This window comes from Scyliorhinus torazame, chromosome 3 (genome assembly GCF_047496885.1).
Source record: "Scyliorhinus torazame isolate Kashiwa2021f chromosome 3, sScyTor2.1, whole genome shotgun sequence".
Lineage (NCBI taxonomy): Eukaryota > Metazoa > Chordata > Chondrichthyes > Carcharhiniformes > Scyliorhinidae > Scyliorhinus > Scyliorhinus torazame.
Window position 1 is genome coordinate 51,060,274 of NC_092709.1, and position 17,448 is coordinate 51,077,721.

The 17,448-nt window shown below is 44.2% G+C and overlaps 1 protein-coding gene across 1 annotated transcript in view; it reads right to left on the reverse strand.

Annotated features, from left to right (window-relative positions):
* The window catches only part of LOC140408452 (ADP/ATP translocase 4-like), a 194,231-nt gene extending 182,902 nt beyond the window's left edge, over positions 1 to 11,329 (reverse strand). Inside the window, exon 1 of the mRNA XM_072495676.1 lies at positions 11,028 to 11,329. Within this exon, the coding sequence (XP_072351777.1) occupies positions 11,028 to 11,241 (214 nt within the window). The 5' untranslated portion in view covers positions 11,242 to 11,329. The remainder of the gene's footprint in view (positions 1 to 11,027) is intronic.
* Positions 11,330 to 17,448: the final 6,119 nt, after the last annotated feature.

Here is a 17,448-nt window from a genome sequence, read left to right on the forward strand (position 1 = left end):
GTTTTCGTTCTTCGTTTGTATTATTTTTGCTCCATCTGAAAACCAAATGAACAGGTCAAAGGCGGGGAGGGCCCTATTTCTTAATTTGTATCTTTCTATTCTTGTTTGGATGTTCCAGAAGTGCCCTCTCCAGGACTTCCAGATTTCCATTGCCACCATTCTCTTTTTAAAAAAACGGATTTGTGTTCCTGATCATTGACGTACATCATACGATTAAGGCTTGTTAGGCCTCCTCCTCCTATAATTGCACCCGAGTGAGACTCGAAGAATCTCAAACTCCTCCACTTTTGCTAACTCAGTGATCCAAGCGGGTCGAAACTTTCCCTGATACATTTTGGATATTGCTACTGCATTCACTTTAATTTCTTTATTTTTGATTACGACCGGATTTTTATGAAAGTAATTTCCAACCATGACATTGTAGCGTTATCATCTGTCCAATCAATGCTGCTAACAGGTTTCAATTCACTGGCATCCCACTCCACTGATTACATAATACTAGTAAGTGCAGTAATCCCCTGACACTCATAACCAAACATTCCTTTGTCCCTTGTCCGAGCGGTTTGGGGATATGATCCATCCTGTGGCACAACATCATTGCAGTGATACAGTCTCGAAACACTGTTAGGCTAATTTTACGTCCCCAGGTCATCCCAACATCTCTTAAACTACGTACTCCCTCACTAATTGGTACCACAAGTTTGTCACTTCTCCACAATCCTGCACCTTTCCCAATCACTTCGTTGTCAGCTTAGTTTTCTCTGCAGTAATTACAATTTGTCATTATCACACCATCCCATGTCCAAAATCTATCTTGTGGTCGCAAACTTCAATCATCAGTGCTGCCTGATGTTTCACAAAACAATCATGACAAACTGAATTCCCCAAATTTCCCTGGGAGCCAAAGCATTTCCCCATTTCTGTTGTTCTAAATGCAATATCAACTCACCTGAATACTCTATATCTGCCATTCTCCTAGGTTTCATATTACTCCCTGTCCTAACTACTGGGCTACAGAACGTGCCACACCCTTGACACAATGTTTCATTATGTTCACAATTAATCATTATAACTGAGGTCCATTAATAACAACCCTTGATCTATCATCCCATATTCTCAATTCCTTACTGATTACGTTTCTTCATTTGCTGCCGATAGGTTGCCTATGGATTATAATAATCCCTGTTATTGTTTAATTGGGGGTCTGATGTTTTAGTTCTGATACAATTTCCTTTGCTCCAGATGCCACCGATTCTTTAATTCAACTTCCCCCGTGCTGCTATCAGCTTTGATTAAAAAGTACAAATTACTTTTGCTGCTCCTAGGAAAAAGAGGGTCTGCATACTCTAATGACCATTCTTCCATCGGTGTCTGTTTTTTTATGCTACCCCCTGTTTCTCCACCATTTTCTTTCCTGAATTAAAAAAAAAATGGATGTCCACCTGGCTTGTTCTTCGTCCTCCTTAACTTTACTACCATCCGTATATACCACCCAAGCATTTACCAACTCTGTTCTGCTAACTGATTGTCAAGTTTCTGTCTCTTTGTAATGTTATGAATAAACATTAAGGCAGGGTTTAAAAGAATGGTTTCCCATCTTTCCCATCAAGCTGTATTCGCGCCTTGCTGGCAACCCTGTCTCTTGGTCAACTCTGTCAATTCTAAAAATTCAGTTGTGACATAAATTTTCTTCCCGGCTGATAAATTTTCAATCTCTGCTATCCTTTTTGTTATGACTGCCAGACATTTAGCGATTTCCAAAAACTTTTGTTCAGCCCTTGACCAATTTCCTGTCAATGTTTGATAGGTGCCCGAGTACTATGGCACCATACCATATCCATTTGCGTACAGATCGAATTTAATGCTCAAATCATCCTCTTCATGTCTCTCCTCTAATGGCCCGGATATTGCTACAGCTGTTTTTAACTGGCCCAAACTCCTCTGTGCTTCACTGGTCCACCTAAAATCCCCCTTCCAAAGTTTCATAAATGGGTTTAGCATAAAGACTAAAGTCTTCCACTACTGGTCTCAAACACCCCAAAATTCCCATGATTTGTTGAACCCTGTTTCGTGAAACGGGCACTGTGATTCTAGCAACTTTCTCTCTCATCCCAACACTGGCTTCCCTACCTGCCTTTGACACTGAATACCCTAGATAGTCGACTCCGCTCCTGCCAATCTGGCATTTCTTTAATCCTATCTTAAATCCTGCTTCACTAAGTGTTTTAATAATTTTGGTCACTCTTTCAACATGTGTCCTCCTGATCATCATCTCCAATTAACACATCATCAATATATACTAAAGCCAAATCATCTTTAATCAGCTCCCTTACTATTGACTGAAAGTGGTTTGAGGAATTAACATATCCTTGTGTCAATTTACAGTATACGTAATGTTCAGTGCCAAGGGTAAATGTTGTCTTTTCCCTGCTGTCTGGGTCTAACGGAACACTCCAGAATCCATTGGCTAAATCTATACTAGTTAAATAAGTTTTGATTGCCACCTTCTCCAATGTAGTTTGTGGATTTATTAAATACCGTTTATCCTTTTTTTTTGTGACCCTGTTTAATGCTTTGTAATTTGTTACCATTCTAAATGTACCATCAGGCTTGCTAACTGCCTGAAGTGGGCTATTTATTGATGCATATGTGACTTCTTGAATGATTCCCTGCTGTTCTAACTCTTTGATCGTTATCTCCAGCTCACATTTGGCACCTCGGGTCAAAGGATATTGCTTTTGCGGCCTGTGTCGGCCTCCCTGGATTGTGTGCTGGAATTGTGTGCTGATTAACCCTGTGTCATTCCTTATATTGCTAGGTTTGCTTTCCTTAACACTCCTTCTAAGCTTCGTCACTTAAAATACTTTTCTTTCTGTTTCCTTATTTCCTCTACGTTATCAATTGGTTTTAATATCTTAATTTTTTATTTCTGCCTCTATTTTTATTAAATCTTCCCCTGCCATCAGATTCTCATTTCCTGATACTGCAAGTAATACTCCTAATCTAAGCTCCGGTCCCATATCTTTATTCCCTAAAGCTCTGTCTGCAATGTAGTTAACATTCTTTTTTAAAAAAAATATATTTTATTGAAGTTTTTCATTCACAATTTTTTCCCCTTACACATCAAACAAAAAGAAAAGTTAACAGTACAAGTAACATGATAACTACAATCTAATAATGAATAACTAACTAACATGGTAAATTAACCAAATAACATAAAATGAAACTTCCCCCCCGCCCCACACCCTCCCTTCCCCCCCCCCCCCTCCCCCCTGGGTTGCTGCTGCTGGTCATCTATCTTCCCTCTAACGTTCCGCTAGGTAGTCGAGGAACGGTTGCCACCGTCTGGTGAACCCATGGGCCGATCCTCTCAGCGCAAACTTAATCTGCTCCAGTTTTATGAACCCCGCCATATCGTTTATCCAGGCCTCCAGTCCGGGGGGTTTCGCTTCCTTCCACATGAATAAAATCCTACGCCGGGCTACTAGGGACGCAAAGGCCACGACATCGGCCTCTTTCGCCTCCTGCACTCCCGGCTCATCCGCAACTCCAAATAAAGCTAACCCCCAGCCTGGTTTGACCCGGACCTTCACCACCTTCGAGATCACTCCCCTCCAATACCCCTCCAGTGCCGGGCACAACCAAAACATATGCGTGTGGTTTGCCGGGCTTCCGCCGCACCTTCCACACTTGTCCTCCACCCCGAAGAACCTGCTCAACCTTGCTCCCATTATGTGTGCTCTATGCAGCACCTTAAATTGAATCAGGCTAAGCCTGGCACACGAGGAAGAGGAATTTACCCTGCTTAGGGCATCAGCCCACAAACCCTCCTCTATCTCCTCCCCGAGTTCTTCTTCCCATTTTCCTTTCAGTTCGCCCACCAGCTCCTCCCCCTCTTCTCTCATCTCTCGGTATATCTCTGATACCTTGCCCTCCCCGACCCACACCCCCGAAAGCATTCTATCCTGGATCCCCTGTGTCGGGAGCAATGGAAATTCCCTCACCTGTTGTCTTGTGAACGCCCTCACCTGCATATACCTAAAGAAATTTCCCCGGGGCAGCTTATACTTTTCCTCCAGCGCTCCCAAACGTCCCGTCTATAAATAAATCTCCCACCCTCCTAATTCCCAACTGGTGCCAGCTCTGGAATCCTACATCCATCCTCCCTGGGGCAAACCTATGGTTGTTCCTAATTGGGGACCCCACCAAGGCTCCCAGCACACCTCTCTGTCGCCTCCATTGCCCCCAGATATTTAATGTTGCCGCCACCACTGGGTTCGTGGTAAATTTTTTGGGTGAGAACGGTAGTGGCGCCGTCACCAGCGCCTCTAGACTCGTCCCTTTACAGGACTTCCTCTCTAATCTTTTCCGCGCCGCTCCCTCTCCCTCTATCATCCATTTACGGATCATCGCCACATTGGCGGCCCAGTAGTAGTCGCCCAAATTCGGCAGCGCCAGTCCCCTTCTGTCTCTACTACGCTGTAAGAACCCCCTCCTTACCCTCGGAACTTTCCCTGCCCACACAAAGCTCGTGATGCTCCTGTCTATTTTTTTAAAGAAGGCCTTAGTGATCAGTATAGGGAGACATTGGAACACAAATAGGAACCTCGGGAGGACCATCATCTTAATTGCCTGCACTCTGCCCGCCAGTGACAGTGGCTGCATGTCCCACCTCTTGAAGTCCTCCTCCATTTGTTCCACCAGTCGTGTCAGATTGAGTCTGTGCAAGGTTCCCCAGCTCCTGGCTATCTGAATCCTCAGGTATCGAAAGTTTCTTTCCACTCTCCTTAAAGGCAGGCCATCTATCCCTCTACTCTGGTCCCCAGGGTGTATCACAAAAAGTTCACTCTTTCCCATGTTAAGTCTATATCCCGAGAAATCTCCGAACTCCCTCAATATCTGCATGACCTCTGTCATCCCCCCCACTGGATCCGTCACATACAGCAGTAGGTCATCCGTGTAGAGTGACACTCGGTGTTCCTCTCCCCCTCTAATCACCCCTCTCCATTTTCTGGAGTCTCTTAGCGCCATGGCCTGTGGTTCAATTGCCAACGTGAACAGTAATGGAGATAGCGGGCATCCCTGTCTTGTTCCCCTGTATAGTCGGAAATACTCTGACCTTTGCCGACCCGTGACCACACTTGCCGTTGGGGCCCCATAGAGGAGTTTGACCCAGCTAACAAATCCGTCCCCGAACCCGAACCTCCTCAGCACCTCCCATAGATACTCCCACTCCACCCTATCAAATGCCTTCTCTGCATCCATTGCCGCCACTATCTCTGCCTCCCCCTCTGCTGGGGGCATCATTATCACCCCTAATAGCCGTCGCATGTTGACATTTAATTGTCTCCCCTTTACGAATCCTGTCTGGTCTTCGTGCACCACCCCCGGGACACAGTCCTCTATCCTCGTTGCCAGCACCTTTAGTAAACATTCTAAACTTCATTTCTTCTGCTAGTGACTTTCTTGCAAGTCAGCGGGCACTAGGACCCGGTGGAGCTGTGCCATATCAATTTCACCAACTACCTCCTAATACTGGTCACATTCAGTCCCCCATGTCTCTGGCCCCTTACTGCCAAAATGCCCCTCTTCACTATCCCAATATAACGCGAGGGCATGTTTAATTAATTTTTTCTTGAAAGCGGTATCCTGCTACAGTCCCCATTCTACCTGCTCTCTGGACTGCCTAACCCCCTGGGGTCAGTGCTTGCAGCGTCCCCTCAAGTTCTGAGTGCTTATACACCAAGGCCCTACAGTAGTCAAATAGTCCCCAGTACTTGCCTAAACCCTCTTACGGTTTGGGAATCTCTAAAATGACGTTCTTCCTTTCTATTGGGATCTTCTTTTCCCCGTGTAATCTTAAAATAAAGTTAATAATCCATAGTTTTTGCTATATGAAAATACTGAAATCTCTACAAATTTGGAACACACAGAACAATATTTTTAAATGTAGGTACATCATGGCTACCTCTAACAAAGGAGCACATGGGCCAGTCCACACCAAATGCCTCGTCTTCGCATTTCAATTTTAGATTCCTTTGTTCTCTCTTTTTTTGAGCAGCTAAGACTATGTCGAGTTCAACTAATCATTTACAAATCCCAATTTATACATTTTGATTTTGCTTTTTGTTTACTTCCTCAGAATTGTGTTCTAAATAACTTCCACCATGTTAATCATTATTACTGATTTTCTAAAGAACTTTCAAATACTTACCCCGTTTTAAATCTCACTTTAACTGCCTTGTATACCTCCTAATTGATGTGCAACTTCGTTTTGCAAAATACAACATTTTAAAAACTAGGAATACCAGAGGAAGTTCACAAATTCTTATTAAACACGCTCATTCATCCACTGAGATCTCCACTCAAACGAAAGAAATTCAAAGCATTATACTTCATTCATCTCAACCAACTGGACAATAAAAGTTTGAATTTGCGAAGAAAACACAATGTAAAGGACGGGGCTTTCCCTTTCCCCTTCTTCAAAACTGTAAATAAAACTCAAAGAAAACTTCTCTCCCAAAATATAAAGTAAATTTAAACAATCTTGAAGCCTCCCCTTTTTTCCCCCGATACTGCCCTTACTTTTCCAAGTCTTTGGTTTCCCGTAGTGGCCATTCACCTCCCAACATTTAAAAAAAAAAACCTCATAAGACATATCTCCCAAGGACAAAATCTAACTTAGCCAATTGTAATTGTACAGAATTGAATTGTCTTCAGAACATTCCATCAGCGGTCTTGACTGAATCGTCTCTGTGACATTCCCTCAACCCATTAAAGACCGTAGCCGAATGAAAGTGTAATTTAATATAACCAATTTTAATTTTCAACTCACACGCAACTGAATTACCAAGCAATATTACCTCAGTTACCAACTGAATTATATTACCCCGTATTCCCTCAGTCACGTTTTGACCCTCAGCCATACCTATTCGACTGAAATTAATTTTTCCAATCCGTCAGACTGACCTTTGATTTCGTCGAACGATCTTACCCGACCATAGGCGAGTGACCAAACCCGCTTTGGACTATGAGGCAGCGGAAAACTGACGTTGTCCTTTATAATCTACTCACACCGGGGGCCCATTTCCCCTCTCTCCGTCCAAGGCTGGTTTAATTCTGATTTCAGATAGTCGGGAATTCGCCCTTGAAATCCCACTTCTGACAACAAATGACGATATTGAGTTCTTTCTGCCCTCAGTCTGGTCTCAGTCAAACGCTGAGTCGGATTCGTAAGTATCAATCTATTTTATTTCAAACAGCTTGCAAGCTACACTCACCCTGACAAAGGCCAGAGACTATAGCCTCCCGACTTCTCCAGAGTGAGTGAATAAAGAGACAAAGCATCTGTTTTCATATACATTCATGTAGCATCATGTTTCACATACACACGACCAAATAAGGTAACGGTAACAAATGCAAGATTCTCATAGGTCTTTCTCACACATTCCTTGACCTGGCCATATAAGCTGATCGTCACAATTACTAATCCTGATAGGCCCATTCTACATTCCTCAGCCCTTTTCATCCAGCATCCTCTGCACCAAGAAACAGTCCTAATGGTTACCCATCCCCCTTCTTGCCATGCTTTGCACAGCCCCTTTGTTCATTCTCTGCAACCTGGAGTAATGTCTAAGATCCACTATCATAATCTTCTATTCTCCTATATTAGGGTCTACTTCTACACTATCCTATGTTAGACATTTTAGTTGCTGTGAAATGAAGAGTCTAAAGTTCTTGTTCCTTTTCACCAAACACCATTTATTTCCCTTCCACAGCCTCTGCACAAAACTCTTAACACACCACCTGACAGAGGCCACCTGAAGCCCCTTTACATATCAGTGTCAATTAATGGATACTTAACATAAATGAGACAACTAATTGCAATGTCTCTGAACCCATTACTTAACATCCTAACTGGTCATCCCAGTCTAGTACCATTCTCTTTAGTTCAATTCCTCATTACCAGTGGTAGGTGGACCTTTAAAAGCTAGGTTTTGTGGACCGTATTAGATTGAAAGGAAATTAAGTGAGGTGAATTATGTGGTAAAAACACCAGATAGAAGGAAGACTCACCGACTGTGTCATGTGAATATGCTTAAAAGATACTTTGAAAGGGAAGGAGAGAAAAAGGAGGTTTTCATGATTCTAACTCAAAGTGACGAACCAAATCCAGATGACTGTGAATTTGACATACCTCAAATTAAATTGGAAAATGAGGATGTTCTTAAAAAGTGGGATGAATTGTTGTTACCTTCCAGGGGAAAAACAAACTGACCTGAAAGAGTTATTGATATCACATGGGCATGTTTGTAGAGATAAATTGGAGAGTACTAAAATGGCTATACATGATCTAGATGTGGGAAATGCTGTTCCTAGCAAACAACATCCATATAGACTTAACCCTTTAAAATTGGCACAGGTTAACAAAGAGATTAAGAGTATGCTTAAAAATGGCATAATTGAAGTGGGTTGCAGCAAATGGAGCTCACCCATAGTGATGGTATCTAAACCAGACGGTACCCAACGGTTGTGTGTGGACTATAGAAAGGTGAATGCAGTTACAAGAACGGACTATCCCACGTTTGGAGGATTTGCATTGAGAAAGTGGGACAATCCGCTTTTATTTCCAAATTGGATTTACTTAAAGGTTACTGGCAGGTACCTTTATCCGAAAGGACGAAGGAGATTTCAGCTTTTGTGACTCCAGATGGTATATACCAATTCAAAGTTCTGCCGTTTGGCATGAAAAATTCCCCAGCCACATTTCAACGGTTAACTAATACAGTCGTTTCAGGATTACCCAATTGTGCGGAATATATCGATGATCTGGTAGTTTTCAGCCAGACATGGAAAGAACATTTAAAACATCTTATGGAGTTATTCGATCAACTTCAGGAGGCGGGTTTGGTGATAAACCTAGCCAAAAGTGAATTTGGAAAAGCCCAAGTCACTTTCCTTGGCCATACAATCGGACAGGGTCGATTGGTCCCACGGGATGTGAAAACGAAAGTTATTGGGGAGTTTCCGATACCCTCGACATGACTCGAATCAAAAAGCCAAGATGAGCCTGAATGTATATTTGTGAGCGAGGAATCCAGACTGTATCGAAACCCCCAACCGATTAGCATTTTGATGGCCCATCTCCGCGAGACAAAGGACTGATACTTGAGCGACCGATACAATCCCAGACATTTCGGCGCCACTTCCTGTACCCAGGAAGTGTAAACAACAGGGTCAATGACCACTTAGGACACGCCCAGCCATCAAGGCACCCACCCCTTTATTGGTTCAAATCGAAAACAGTGATTAAGAATTACCCAATTAGTGGGGTCCAAACTGAGGGACCGCCCAAAAGAGCGCAAAAACCCCCCAAGGATAAAAAGAGAGACCACCATGTGTTCGGCCTCTCTTTGACCTGGCGCTCGGCAACGTCTCCTTCCAAGTGCAGCACCACCAGAAGCAAGTTCAAGTTCAACGCCCGCTACCAGACGGATGAGCCCAGCTGAGCAGCAGACCAGATAGACCCAGATTCGAAGAACGGCCACTGTTCCTCTGACCTAAGCCGGGTGCCTGAAGTTAAGTACAGGTTGTCAAAGTTGATAGGTGTAGTTTAAATAGTAGTGTTTATGTTGCATGATGATTGTGTGTATAAATAAAGTACCCTTGACCTTGAACTAACCAACTGGTATTTGGCTCTTTGATCGATGCCCATTTGAACCTTGTGGTGGTATCATTTGATACCTGGCGACTCTGAGCAATATATCGATATCCAAAGAAAGAAGGGCAATCTCATTGATTGCCATATTTACAGTAGGTACAAAAGGCAACAATATGGAGGCAATATTGCAAGACAAAGCATCATTGCTATTGTCTGCACTATATTTTCTTTGGGTTCGGCATATCTGGCCTACACCAGAAGTGGATTTCCCCATCCTTCACTTTTACTATTACCTGGGTATACTTTAGCATGTGCAGGGGCTGCAACAATGAAATCCATTGTTATATGTACCGGATACTGTAATCTCAAATCTCTAGGTGCACTACTCCCATCCTGGAAAAAAGTTGGATGAGGAAGATTATGTGTTTTACAAACCATAATTGCACAAATTAACATTTTATAGTGAATCTCTCCTAACTTCAACATTGTTCTGTAATACCCTTAACACCGCAGAATATAAAACATTGTTCCTGTTAGTGACATAAATGCACGTTTCTGGTCGCAATATAGAATATTCCGACAATTTCCTTCACTGTCTAAAACGTGAACCATGCAGAAAGCGGATGCATGACTGACATTATCAATTATTGGAAAAGATATCCACTTCCATTGTGTGTAATCATGTGGTGGTCAATCCAAGACCCAAGTCTCACCTTATAAGGAAGGATGCTTACACTCTGATTTAAAAAACGCAACTCTGATTTAAAAAGGGCAATGCAAACCACTCTGAAGAGTGCCCATCGAACCATTTAACCAAAATGGGCGTACACCGTTCAAAAAATATATATATTAACCGCCTGCTTATACAAAAGCAAATCTGAATCCTTGGCGCACACGCCGGTTTGTGCCAGTCGTGTGTCATCGTCACCTCGAACCTTCGGCGGTAAGAGACTAGTAGTGGCAGAGGCAGGGTTGGAGCACGGCGGAGACGGGTGTGAACCTCCGGCTCAGGCTCGGGGCCGCCGCGCCCGGCTGATGGCTTGCGGCAGCGAAACGGCCACGTGTTTGGGACTGGTGGCGCGCGCGCGCGCGGCTCCCCTCCTCCCCGAAACCGCCATCACATTCAAAACGTTTACCATCGCGCCGTCGAGCATTAAACATGCGAAAGGCAATGGCAGCCTAAAGCCCTGAGGTAACGGCCGAATGACAATCTATCCGATCCGCATAGATTTCCCGTGAAGGAAATCAGTGGCAAGGTCCACAGATTTCAACCAGGCATGTTTTTTAAAAAAACTTCCACCCCCCCCCCCTAATTTCCCCTTCCACCCCCCCCTAATTTCCCCTTCCACCCCTGCTTTCGACTTACCCTGCTCCTTTGGTATCCGGACCACGCAGTCAATAATTCCCTTGTACCTTTGGTCGACGCTGATCTGCTTGCTCGACGCTTGGACCTGCAGCAGCAGCTTGACCCTTTCGATGGGCGCCACCGCGGTTTTGGAGATGGCAGCGGCGATACCGCCAGCCAGTAGGTCTTTGACAAAGGATGCCATGTCAAACAAATTCGACCCAGGGGCGGCCATGGCTGACAGCGAGAGCGGTATATATTTATTTCTATATGTGTAATGGATAGATTGAGAGAAATGCACGCGGCCAGCACCGTTAACCAGCGTCCGAGAGCGAGAGCAGCACCGAACACGTGATCTGCCGAGGCCTTGAGGTCACGTGAGGAGCTTGCCGGTTGTTACGACAGCGCACGTGCCGCGGACAATGAGACGTCACTGCGCAGACCACTTTTTTCCGCAAAAAGGCGGGAAGCAACCTCTCACGTGCCACGATAGTATCGCAGGTACAAACAGAGCAGGCTGGCAGAACCCAGCTGGTCCGGCAGCATAGGAAAGGAAGGGGAACTAAGTTAATGTTTCCAGCCCGTTTGTCTCTATCACGGGGGTGATCTGTTACGTCTGGAAAACAACGGTAACGGTGGGGAAAACTGAGTGATTAATTCAAAATGCTAATTTTCATAGCTGTTTTGTAGTTTTCCAGTATTTCTATTAATGTTTTCAAGATCATAAGGATTCTCTCCATTTTTTTCCCTGAAAGTCATAAATAATTTATAATTTCACCAGGAATTCAGAGCCAGGGCAAACTGGAGTTGATTTAAATGGTACGGTGTCCTTTTTTAAAATGAAAGTTGTGGGAGAGAGCTTTGTGTCTCGCAATTTAATTTTTTGTGTGTAGATACAGGTAGTTTTCATCGTGCCAATAGTCTGCAGGAATTGCTACTAGTAATGGGCAACATGGTGACACAGCGGTTAGCACTGCTGCCTCACAGCACCAGGAACTCAGGTTCAATTCCTGCTGTGGGTGTCTGTGGAGTTTGCACCAGCTCCCTGTGTCTGTGGGTTTCCTCCCACAATCCAAAGATATGCAGGTTAAATGGGGTTACGGGATAGGGCAGGAGTGGACCTGGGTGTAGGGTGCTCTTTCAGAGGGCCGGTGCTGACTCGCTGGGCTGAATGGCCTTTTGTACTGTAGAAATTCTAATTCACAGAAGTGTACCAAACGTAACACCATGAGCAAAATGCTGTAATTTTGAAATCTGAGCAGAAAATGCTGGACCTGCTCAGCACTTAAGGTAGCATCCTGTTCAATTAAACTACTAAGGTTTGAGGTACAGAATGGTCCCAAGTTCTTTACCTCTGTCCCCCTTTTTTAACCTTTGTACTTGCTATGTTATATTTTGCATTTTCCAATTCTGACAAGAAGGCACAGAAGTGAAATGTTGACTCTGGTTTACCTCGCCACAGATGCTGCCTGGACTCGAGCATTTCCAGCAGTTCTTACTATTTATGTACTGAACATTTTCAGCAGTTTTTAATATTTATATATTGCAAAGTGTTCCATCCTGGCTACTTGAAGGATGATGGTCATGCATCTATTTTGTAAGAATGGATTAATTGTTGTTGGCCCTAGCATAACGATCTAAAACTAGTAAGTGAGACGCCCAAGTTAATGCTCGCGAAACAAAAGCTCAAAACCCACCATGGCAGATGGGGAATTTAAAAAGTAAACGGACACATTCGGGCCATTGTGACTCATTGAGACAAGCCCACTTGCCCATCCTTTCCCTGTAGCCCTGCACATTATTTCTCTTCAGTTGCTTTTCCAATTCCTTTTGAAAGCCACAATTGATTCCATCACCATGCTTTCAGCCAATACATTCCAGATTCTGACTAGCTGTGTAAAGAATAATAATAATCTTTATTAGTGTCACAAGTAGGCTTACATTAACAAGCAAGAAAGTTACTGTGAAAATCCCCGAGTTGCCACACTTTGGCGCCTGTTCAAGTACACTGAAGGAGAATTCAGAATGCCCAATTCACCTAACAAACTCGTATTTAGACTGTGGAGGAAACCGGAGCACCCGGAGGAAACTCACTCAGACATGGAGAGAACGTGCAGATTGCGCTGGGAATCGAACCCGGGTCCCTCCTGCTGTAAAGCTAACCACTGTGCTACCGTGCAAGTTTTTCCTATCACCACCTCACTTTAAATCACCTGAATCTGATTTTTGACCCTTATGTCAATGTGAACAGTTTCTCTATCTCCTCTGGCTACCTATATCAAATCTGTCCGCCTTCTCTTTAAGGAGAGCAACTCCAGCTTCCCCAATCTGTGAAGTCCCACATCCCAGGAATCACTGTCATAAATCTTTCTGCAGTCTACTGTTGCTAACTTTTTCCCTAGTTTAATTGCTGTTTTATCACCTTTGCTCTTGAGTCACCAGGTATCTTTATGATACCGCCACGTGGTTCAAGTCCGAGTAATGATCAATAATCCAATACACCACTTAGTAAGATTTAAATCAAAGCACATTTATTATACACAGTAATCGCTACTCATGTACAAATTCTACGTCTAAGCTACTTCTACGACTAACAGGCCAATACTTAACTTGGAACTGGCCCACCAAGTCAGGGAAACGAATGGTCTTTCGTTCGGGTTCTGAGCCTGCGGGATTCGAAGTTGGTACAGATTGGTAGCTAGGAGCGCCTATCTCGTAGCGAGTGTTGAAGTAAGACTTACTGGATATCAGCGGCGGCTGGACCGGTCACTGTCAAGGGTTGGTTTGCGTTGCTGAGTGACCCGGTCAAGAAGCGAAGGACGATTTGAACTTGGGATTGATTCTTATAGTCCCCAGGGGCTTCCCGCCTTTCGGGGCGGACCCTGTACCTGGTTCCAAGTAATTGGACTTTGTCCCAATCACTTGGTTCGATTTTCTCCAATGCTGGAGCGGTTCCCTGATCGATGGGCGGTCCTGAGGTGGTCGTTCACCTCCCTTTGTGTAGGCTTCTGCTGGCGCCGAAGAGTCTGGTTTTGCTTTGTGTGTCTAAATGTTGCTCATTGTTCCCGGGGATTGCTCATTAATATGCAGATGGCTGGTGTTTTGTTATGCTGATGGTTGCTGGTATCGATCTTGTCTGGCCTTTCCAGAGGTAAATACACACTCAACCTGCAGCTGCTCGTTTGTGTCCTGTTGGCTGACTTTCCCATCAGCCTTTGCCGTTCGCCATTTTAAGTTGGGAGTTAGCCATTCTAAATCGGAAGTTAGCCATTTTAACTGGCTACACTACCCAAAGCCTCCATACTCATTCCAAATAAAGTATTAAAAGCGAGTGCTATGTGTGGCCAGGTGATGAATGGTAGAATAGCTTCTCGTTCGCTCCTTTCACCTCTCGATTAAACACAACAGGTACTTCGAATTTGCTTTTCAGCTGGTTTAGCAAGGGACTGGTTTAGCAAGGGACTGGTTTAGCATAGTGGGCTAAATAGCTGGCTTGTAATGCAGAACAAGGCCAGCAGCGTGGGTTCAATTCCCGGACCGGCCTCCCCTAACAGGCGCCGGAATATGGCGACTACGGGCTTTTCACAGTAACTTCATTGAAGCCTACTTGTGACAATAAGTGATTATTATTATTTAACCTCTTAAGTGTTGTAACCATAAAAGATACATGAAAAACCCGTAAGCTTCAAAAGAGGAAAGTATTGTACTTAACACCAAACTCACATATATCCAAGATATTCAGTTCCAAGGAGGGAGGGGTGGTTAAATTGTTCGGTATTCAAAAACAAAGTCAAGCATATACAGCTTTTGTAGGTTGATGCACTGGATAGTTTCAAGCCATGTTTGGTGATTTTATTATCCAGATTCAGCATTGAAACAATTTAAATACTTGATAAACCATCTTTTTTTTATTATGGAGTCAGCAGATGCTTGGTTTATGTTGAAAACATTGCTTGTGGTGCTTTGCTAGTCAGATAGGTCACAGGCTTACAGAAAGGTCAGCGAGAGACTCAAGTTCTCCTCGCTGTTACCGACTAATTCTGGTCTGTTTGTGCCTGGAAAAGCAGATTCTTAACACAAAAAGGTTAGTTTGCTATCCAATGGCCTCCAATCAAAAACTGATCACAGCAAGGTGAGGAACCCCAAATTCCAGGTCCATTGTTCAGTGATTTAAACATTTTTTTAAAATTCATTTACGGGATGTGGGTGTCGCTGGTTTGGCCAGCATTTATTGCCCATCCCTAGCTGCCCTTCAGAAGGTGGTGGTGAGTTGCCTTCTTGAACTGCAGCAGTCCTTGGGGTATAGGTACATCCACTGTGCTGTCTAGGGAGGGTGTTCCAGGATGTTGCCCCAGCGACAGTGAAGGAACGGCGATATATTTCCAAGTCAGGGTGGTGAGTGACTTGGTGGGGAACCTCCAGGTGGTGGGATTCCTAGATATCTGTTGGTATTGTCCTTCTAGATGTGGGTTTGGAAGGTGTTGTCTAAGGAACTTTGGTGAGTTACTGCATTGCGTCTTGTAGATGGTACACATTGCTCCCACTGTTCATCGGTGGTGGAGGGTTTGAATGTTTGTGGAAGGGGGGAGCAATCAACCAGGCTGCTTTGTCCTGGATGGTGCCCAGCTTCTTGAGTGGTGTTGGAGCTGCACTCATCCAGGTGTTGTAGGGAAAAATCCCTTGTACCAGTGCATTCAAGAGGCCGAGTCTCAAGGCTAGGTTCAAAGCGTTCTTTATTGTACAATTACTGAAGCCTTCAGGGAGACCCACACAGCCAGCTCAGAAACAGTGGCTTGGCCACGTTGATCTCGACAATTACACATTCGCTCTGGATTTTTATAGGAATCCAAATTCGAGCGGGAACATTTGCTCATACATAATAGTTAAAGGGTAGTTTTGATTTAGATCTCTCAGACAGGTTTAAACTGAGAATATGCATCTTTGACAATTTGCATCTGTATGGTGTGTGTCCTTGTTGATGAGATTATCTGTGCCCGCTCCGGTGTCCCTCCCTTGTCATTTTGCACCTGTATGGTGTGTGTCCGTGTTGATGAGATTATCTGCGCTCACTCCGGTGTCCCTCCCATCTCTAATGTGTTTCCCATTATCTCCCTGATGTGTCTCCTTAACTAAATCGACCACCGATGTCTGGCTGAGCTATGCTTTTGTTTCTGTGTTTGCTAGATGAGGTGTTAATGTCATCTTTGTCCTGCTGTGTGTGTAGTGGACGCTAATCTAAGCTATACATTTCTTTTATTCCTTCTATTCTGGTTTCTTTGCCTGCCTTGGCCATTTTATTAATATATTATTTCATTCTTTCATAAGTCTTTGCAATACAGTTGTGCCATATATCCCACTGCCAGGGTCTTGACTCGCAGATATCCCGATCTCCTGGCCATGGGGCCGTTTTAAGATGCAGCTTTGTGCTATTGCTGGGCAGAACAAGTGTCTTCCATCATTAAGATGCAGCTTCGTGCTGTTGCTGGGCAGAACAAGTGTCTTCCATCATTAAGATGCAGCTTTGTGCTGTTGCTGGGCAGAACAAGTGTCTTCCATCATTAAGATGCAGCTTCGTGCTGTTGCTGGGCAGAACAAGGGTCTTCCATCAATTTCGAATTAAAGGTCTCCCAGCTGTGCAGAAGGGGATTTAAACGAATGTCCATCCGGGTGTCCCCTTCTCCATTGTGGGCACATTATAAACGGTGCCAATCAGTCCAATAAAACAGTTTCATAAATGAAGAATGTTTGATGAGATGAGATAAAAATATGGTCTTGGAAAATGGCCTACTTCAATCCCTCCTCTCGACCAGGGGGTCCCATTCATGGCTGACCCCCCCTTGGACTATCTTCAGAGGTATATAGACCTGTGCAGATGGCGTCCTTGCTGTTGTTCCTCTTCCTCTATGGTGTGGTGAAATTCTTGCATCTGGATACAGGCAGTGGGTAGCGTTCTCGATACAATATTCGCACATATCATTTTAATACAAGTTAGGCCCAGGCAGAGTGTGAACAGGATGGCTACTACTAAAATTAATCCTTTCATGATGTATGCTCCCCAAACTGTGTTAAACAACCACCCTAACCACTCATCAGTCCCTGCGAATCCCTGTTTAAAGCTATCCAATTGCTTTTGTATCCTGGACATGGCTGCTGTTATGTTTAATGTTTCGTCATGTACATATGTAATGCATTTTTCTTTGATGATGGTGCATACCCCTCATTGTCTGGCTAACTGATAGTCTACTGCATATCTCGTTTGCTGTGTGTATAGTCTGAGCTCCGCGAATTCTTGGTCAATTGCACCTAGTGCTTGTAGGGTGCTGTTCCCTAAGATGGTCAGTCCGCATATGAAGAAATTCCTATTCTTGGCACTGACCACTCCTGCTGCGCCCCCTAGGGATAGTGTCCCCAGAAATCCATATCCCAAAGAAGATTCTAATAT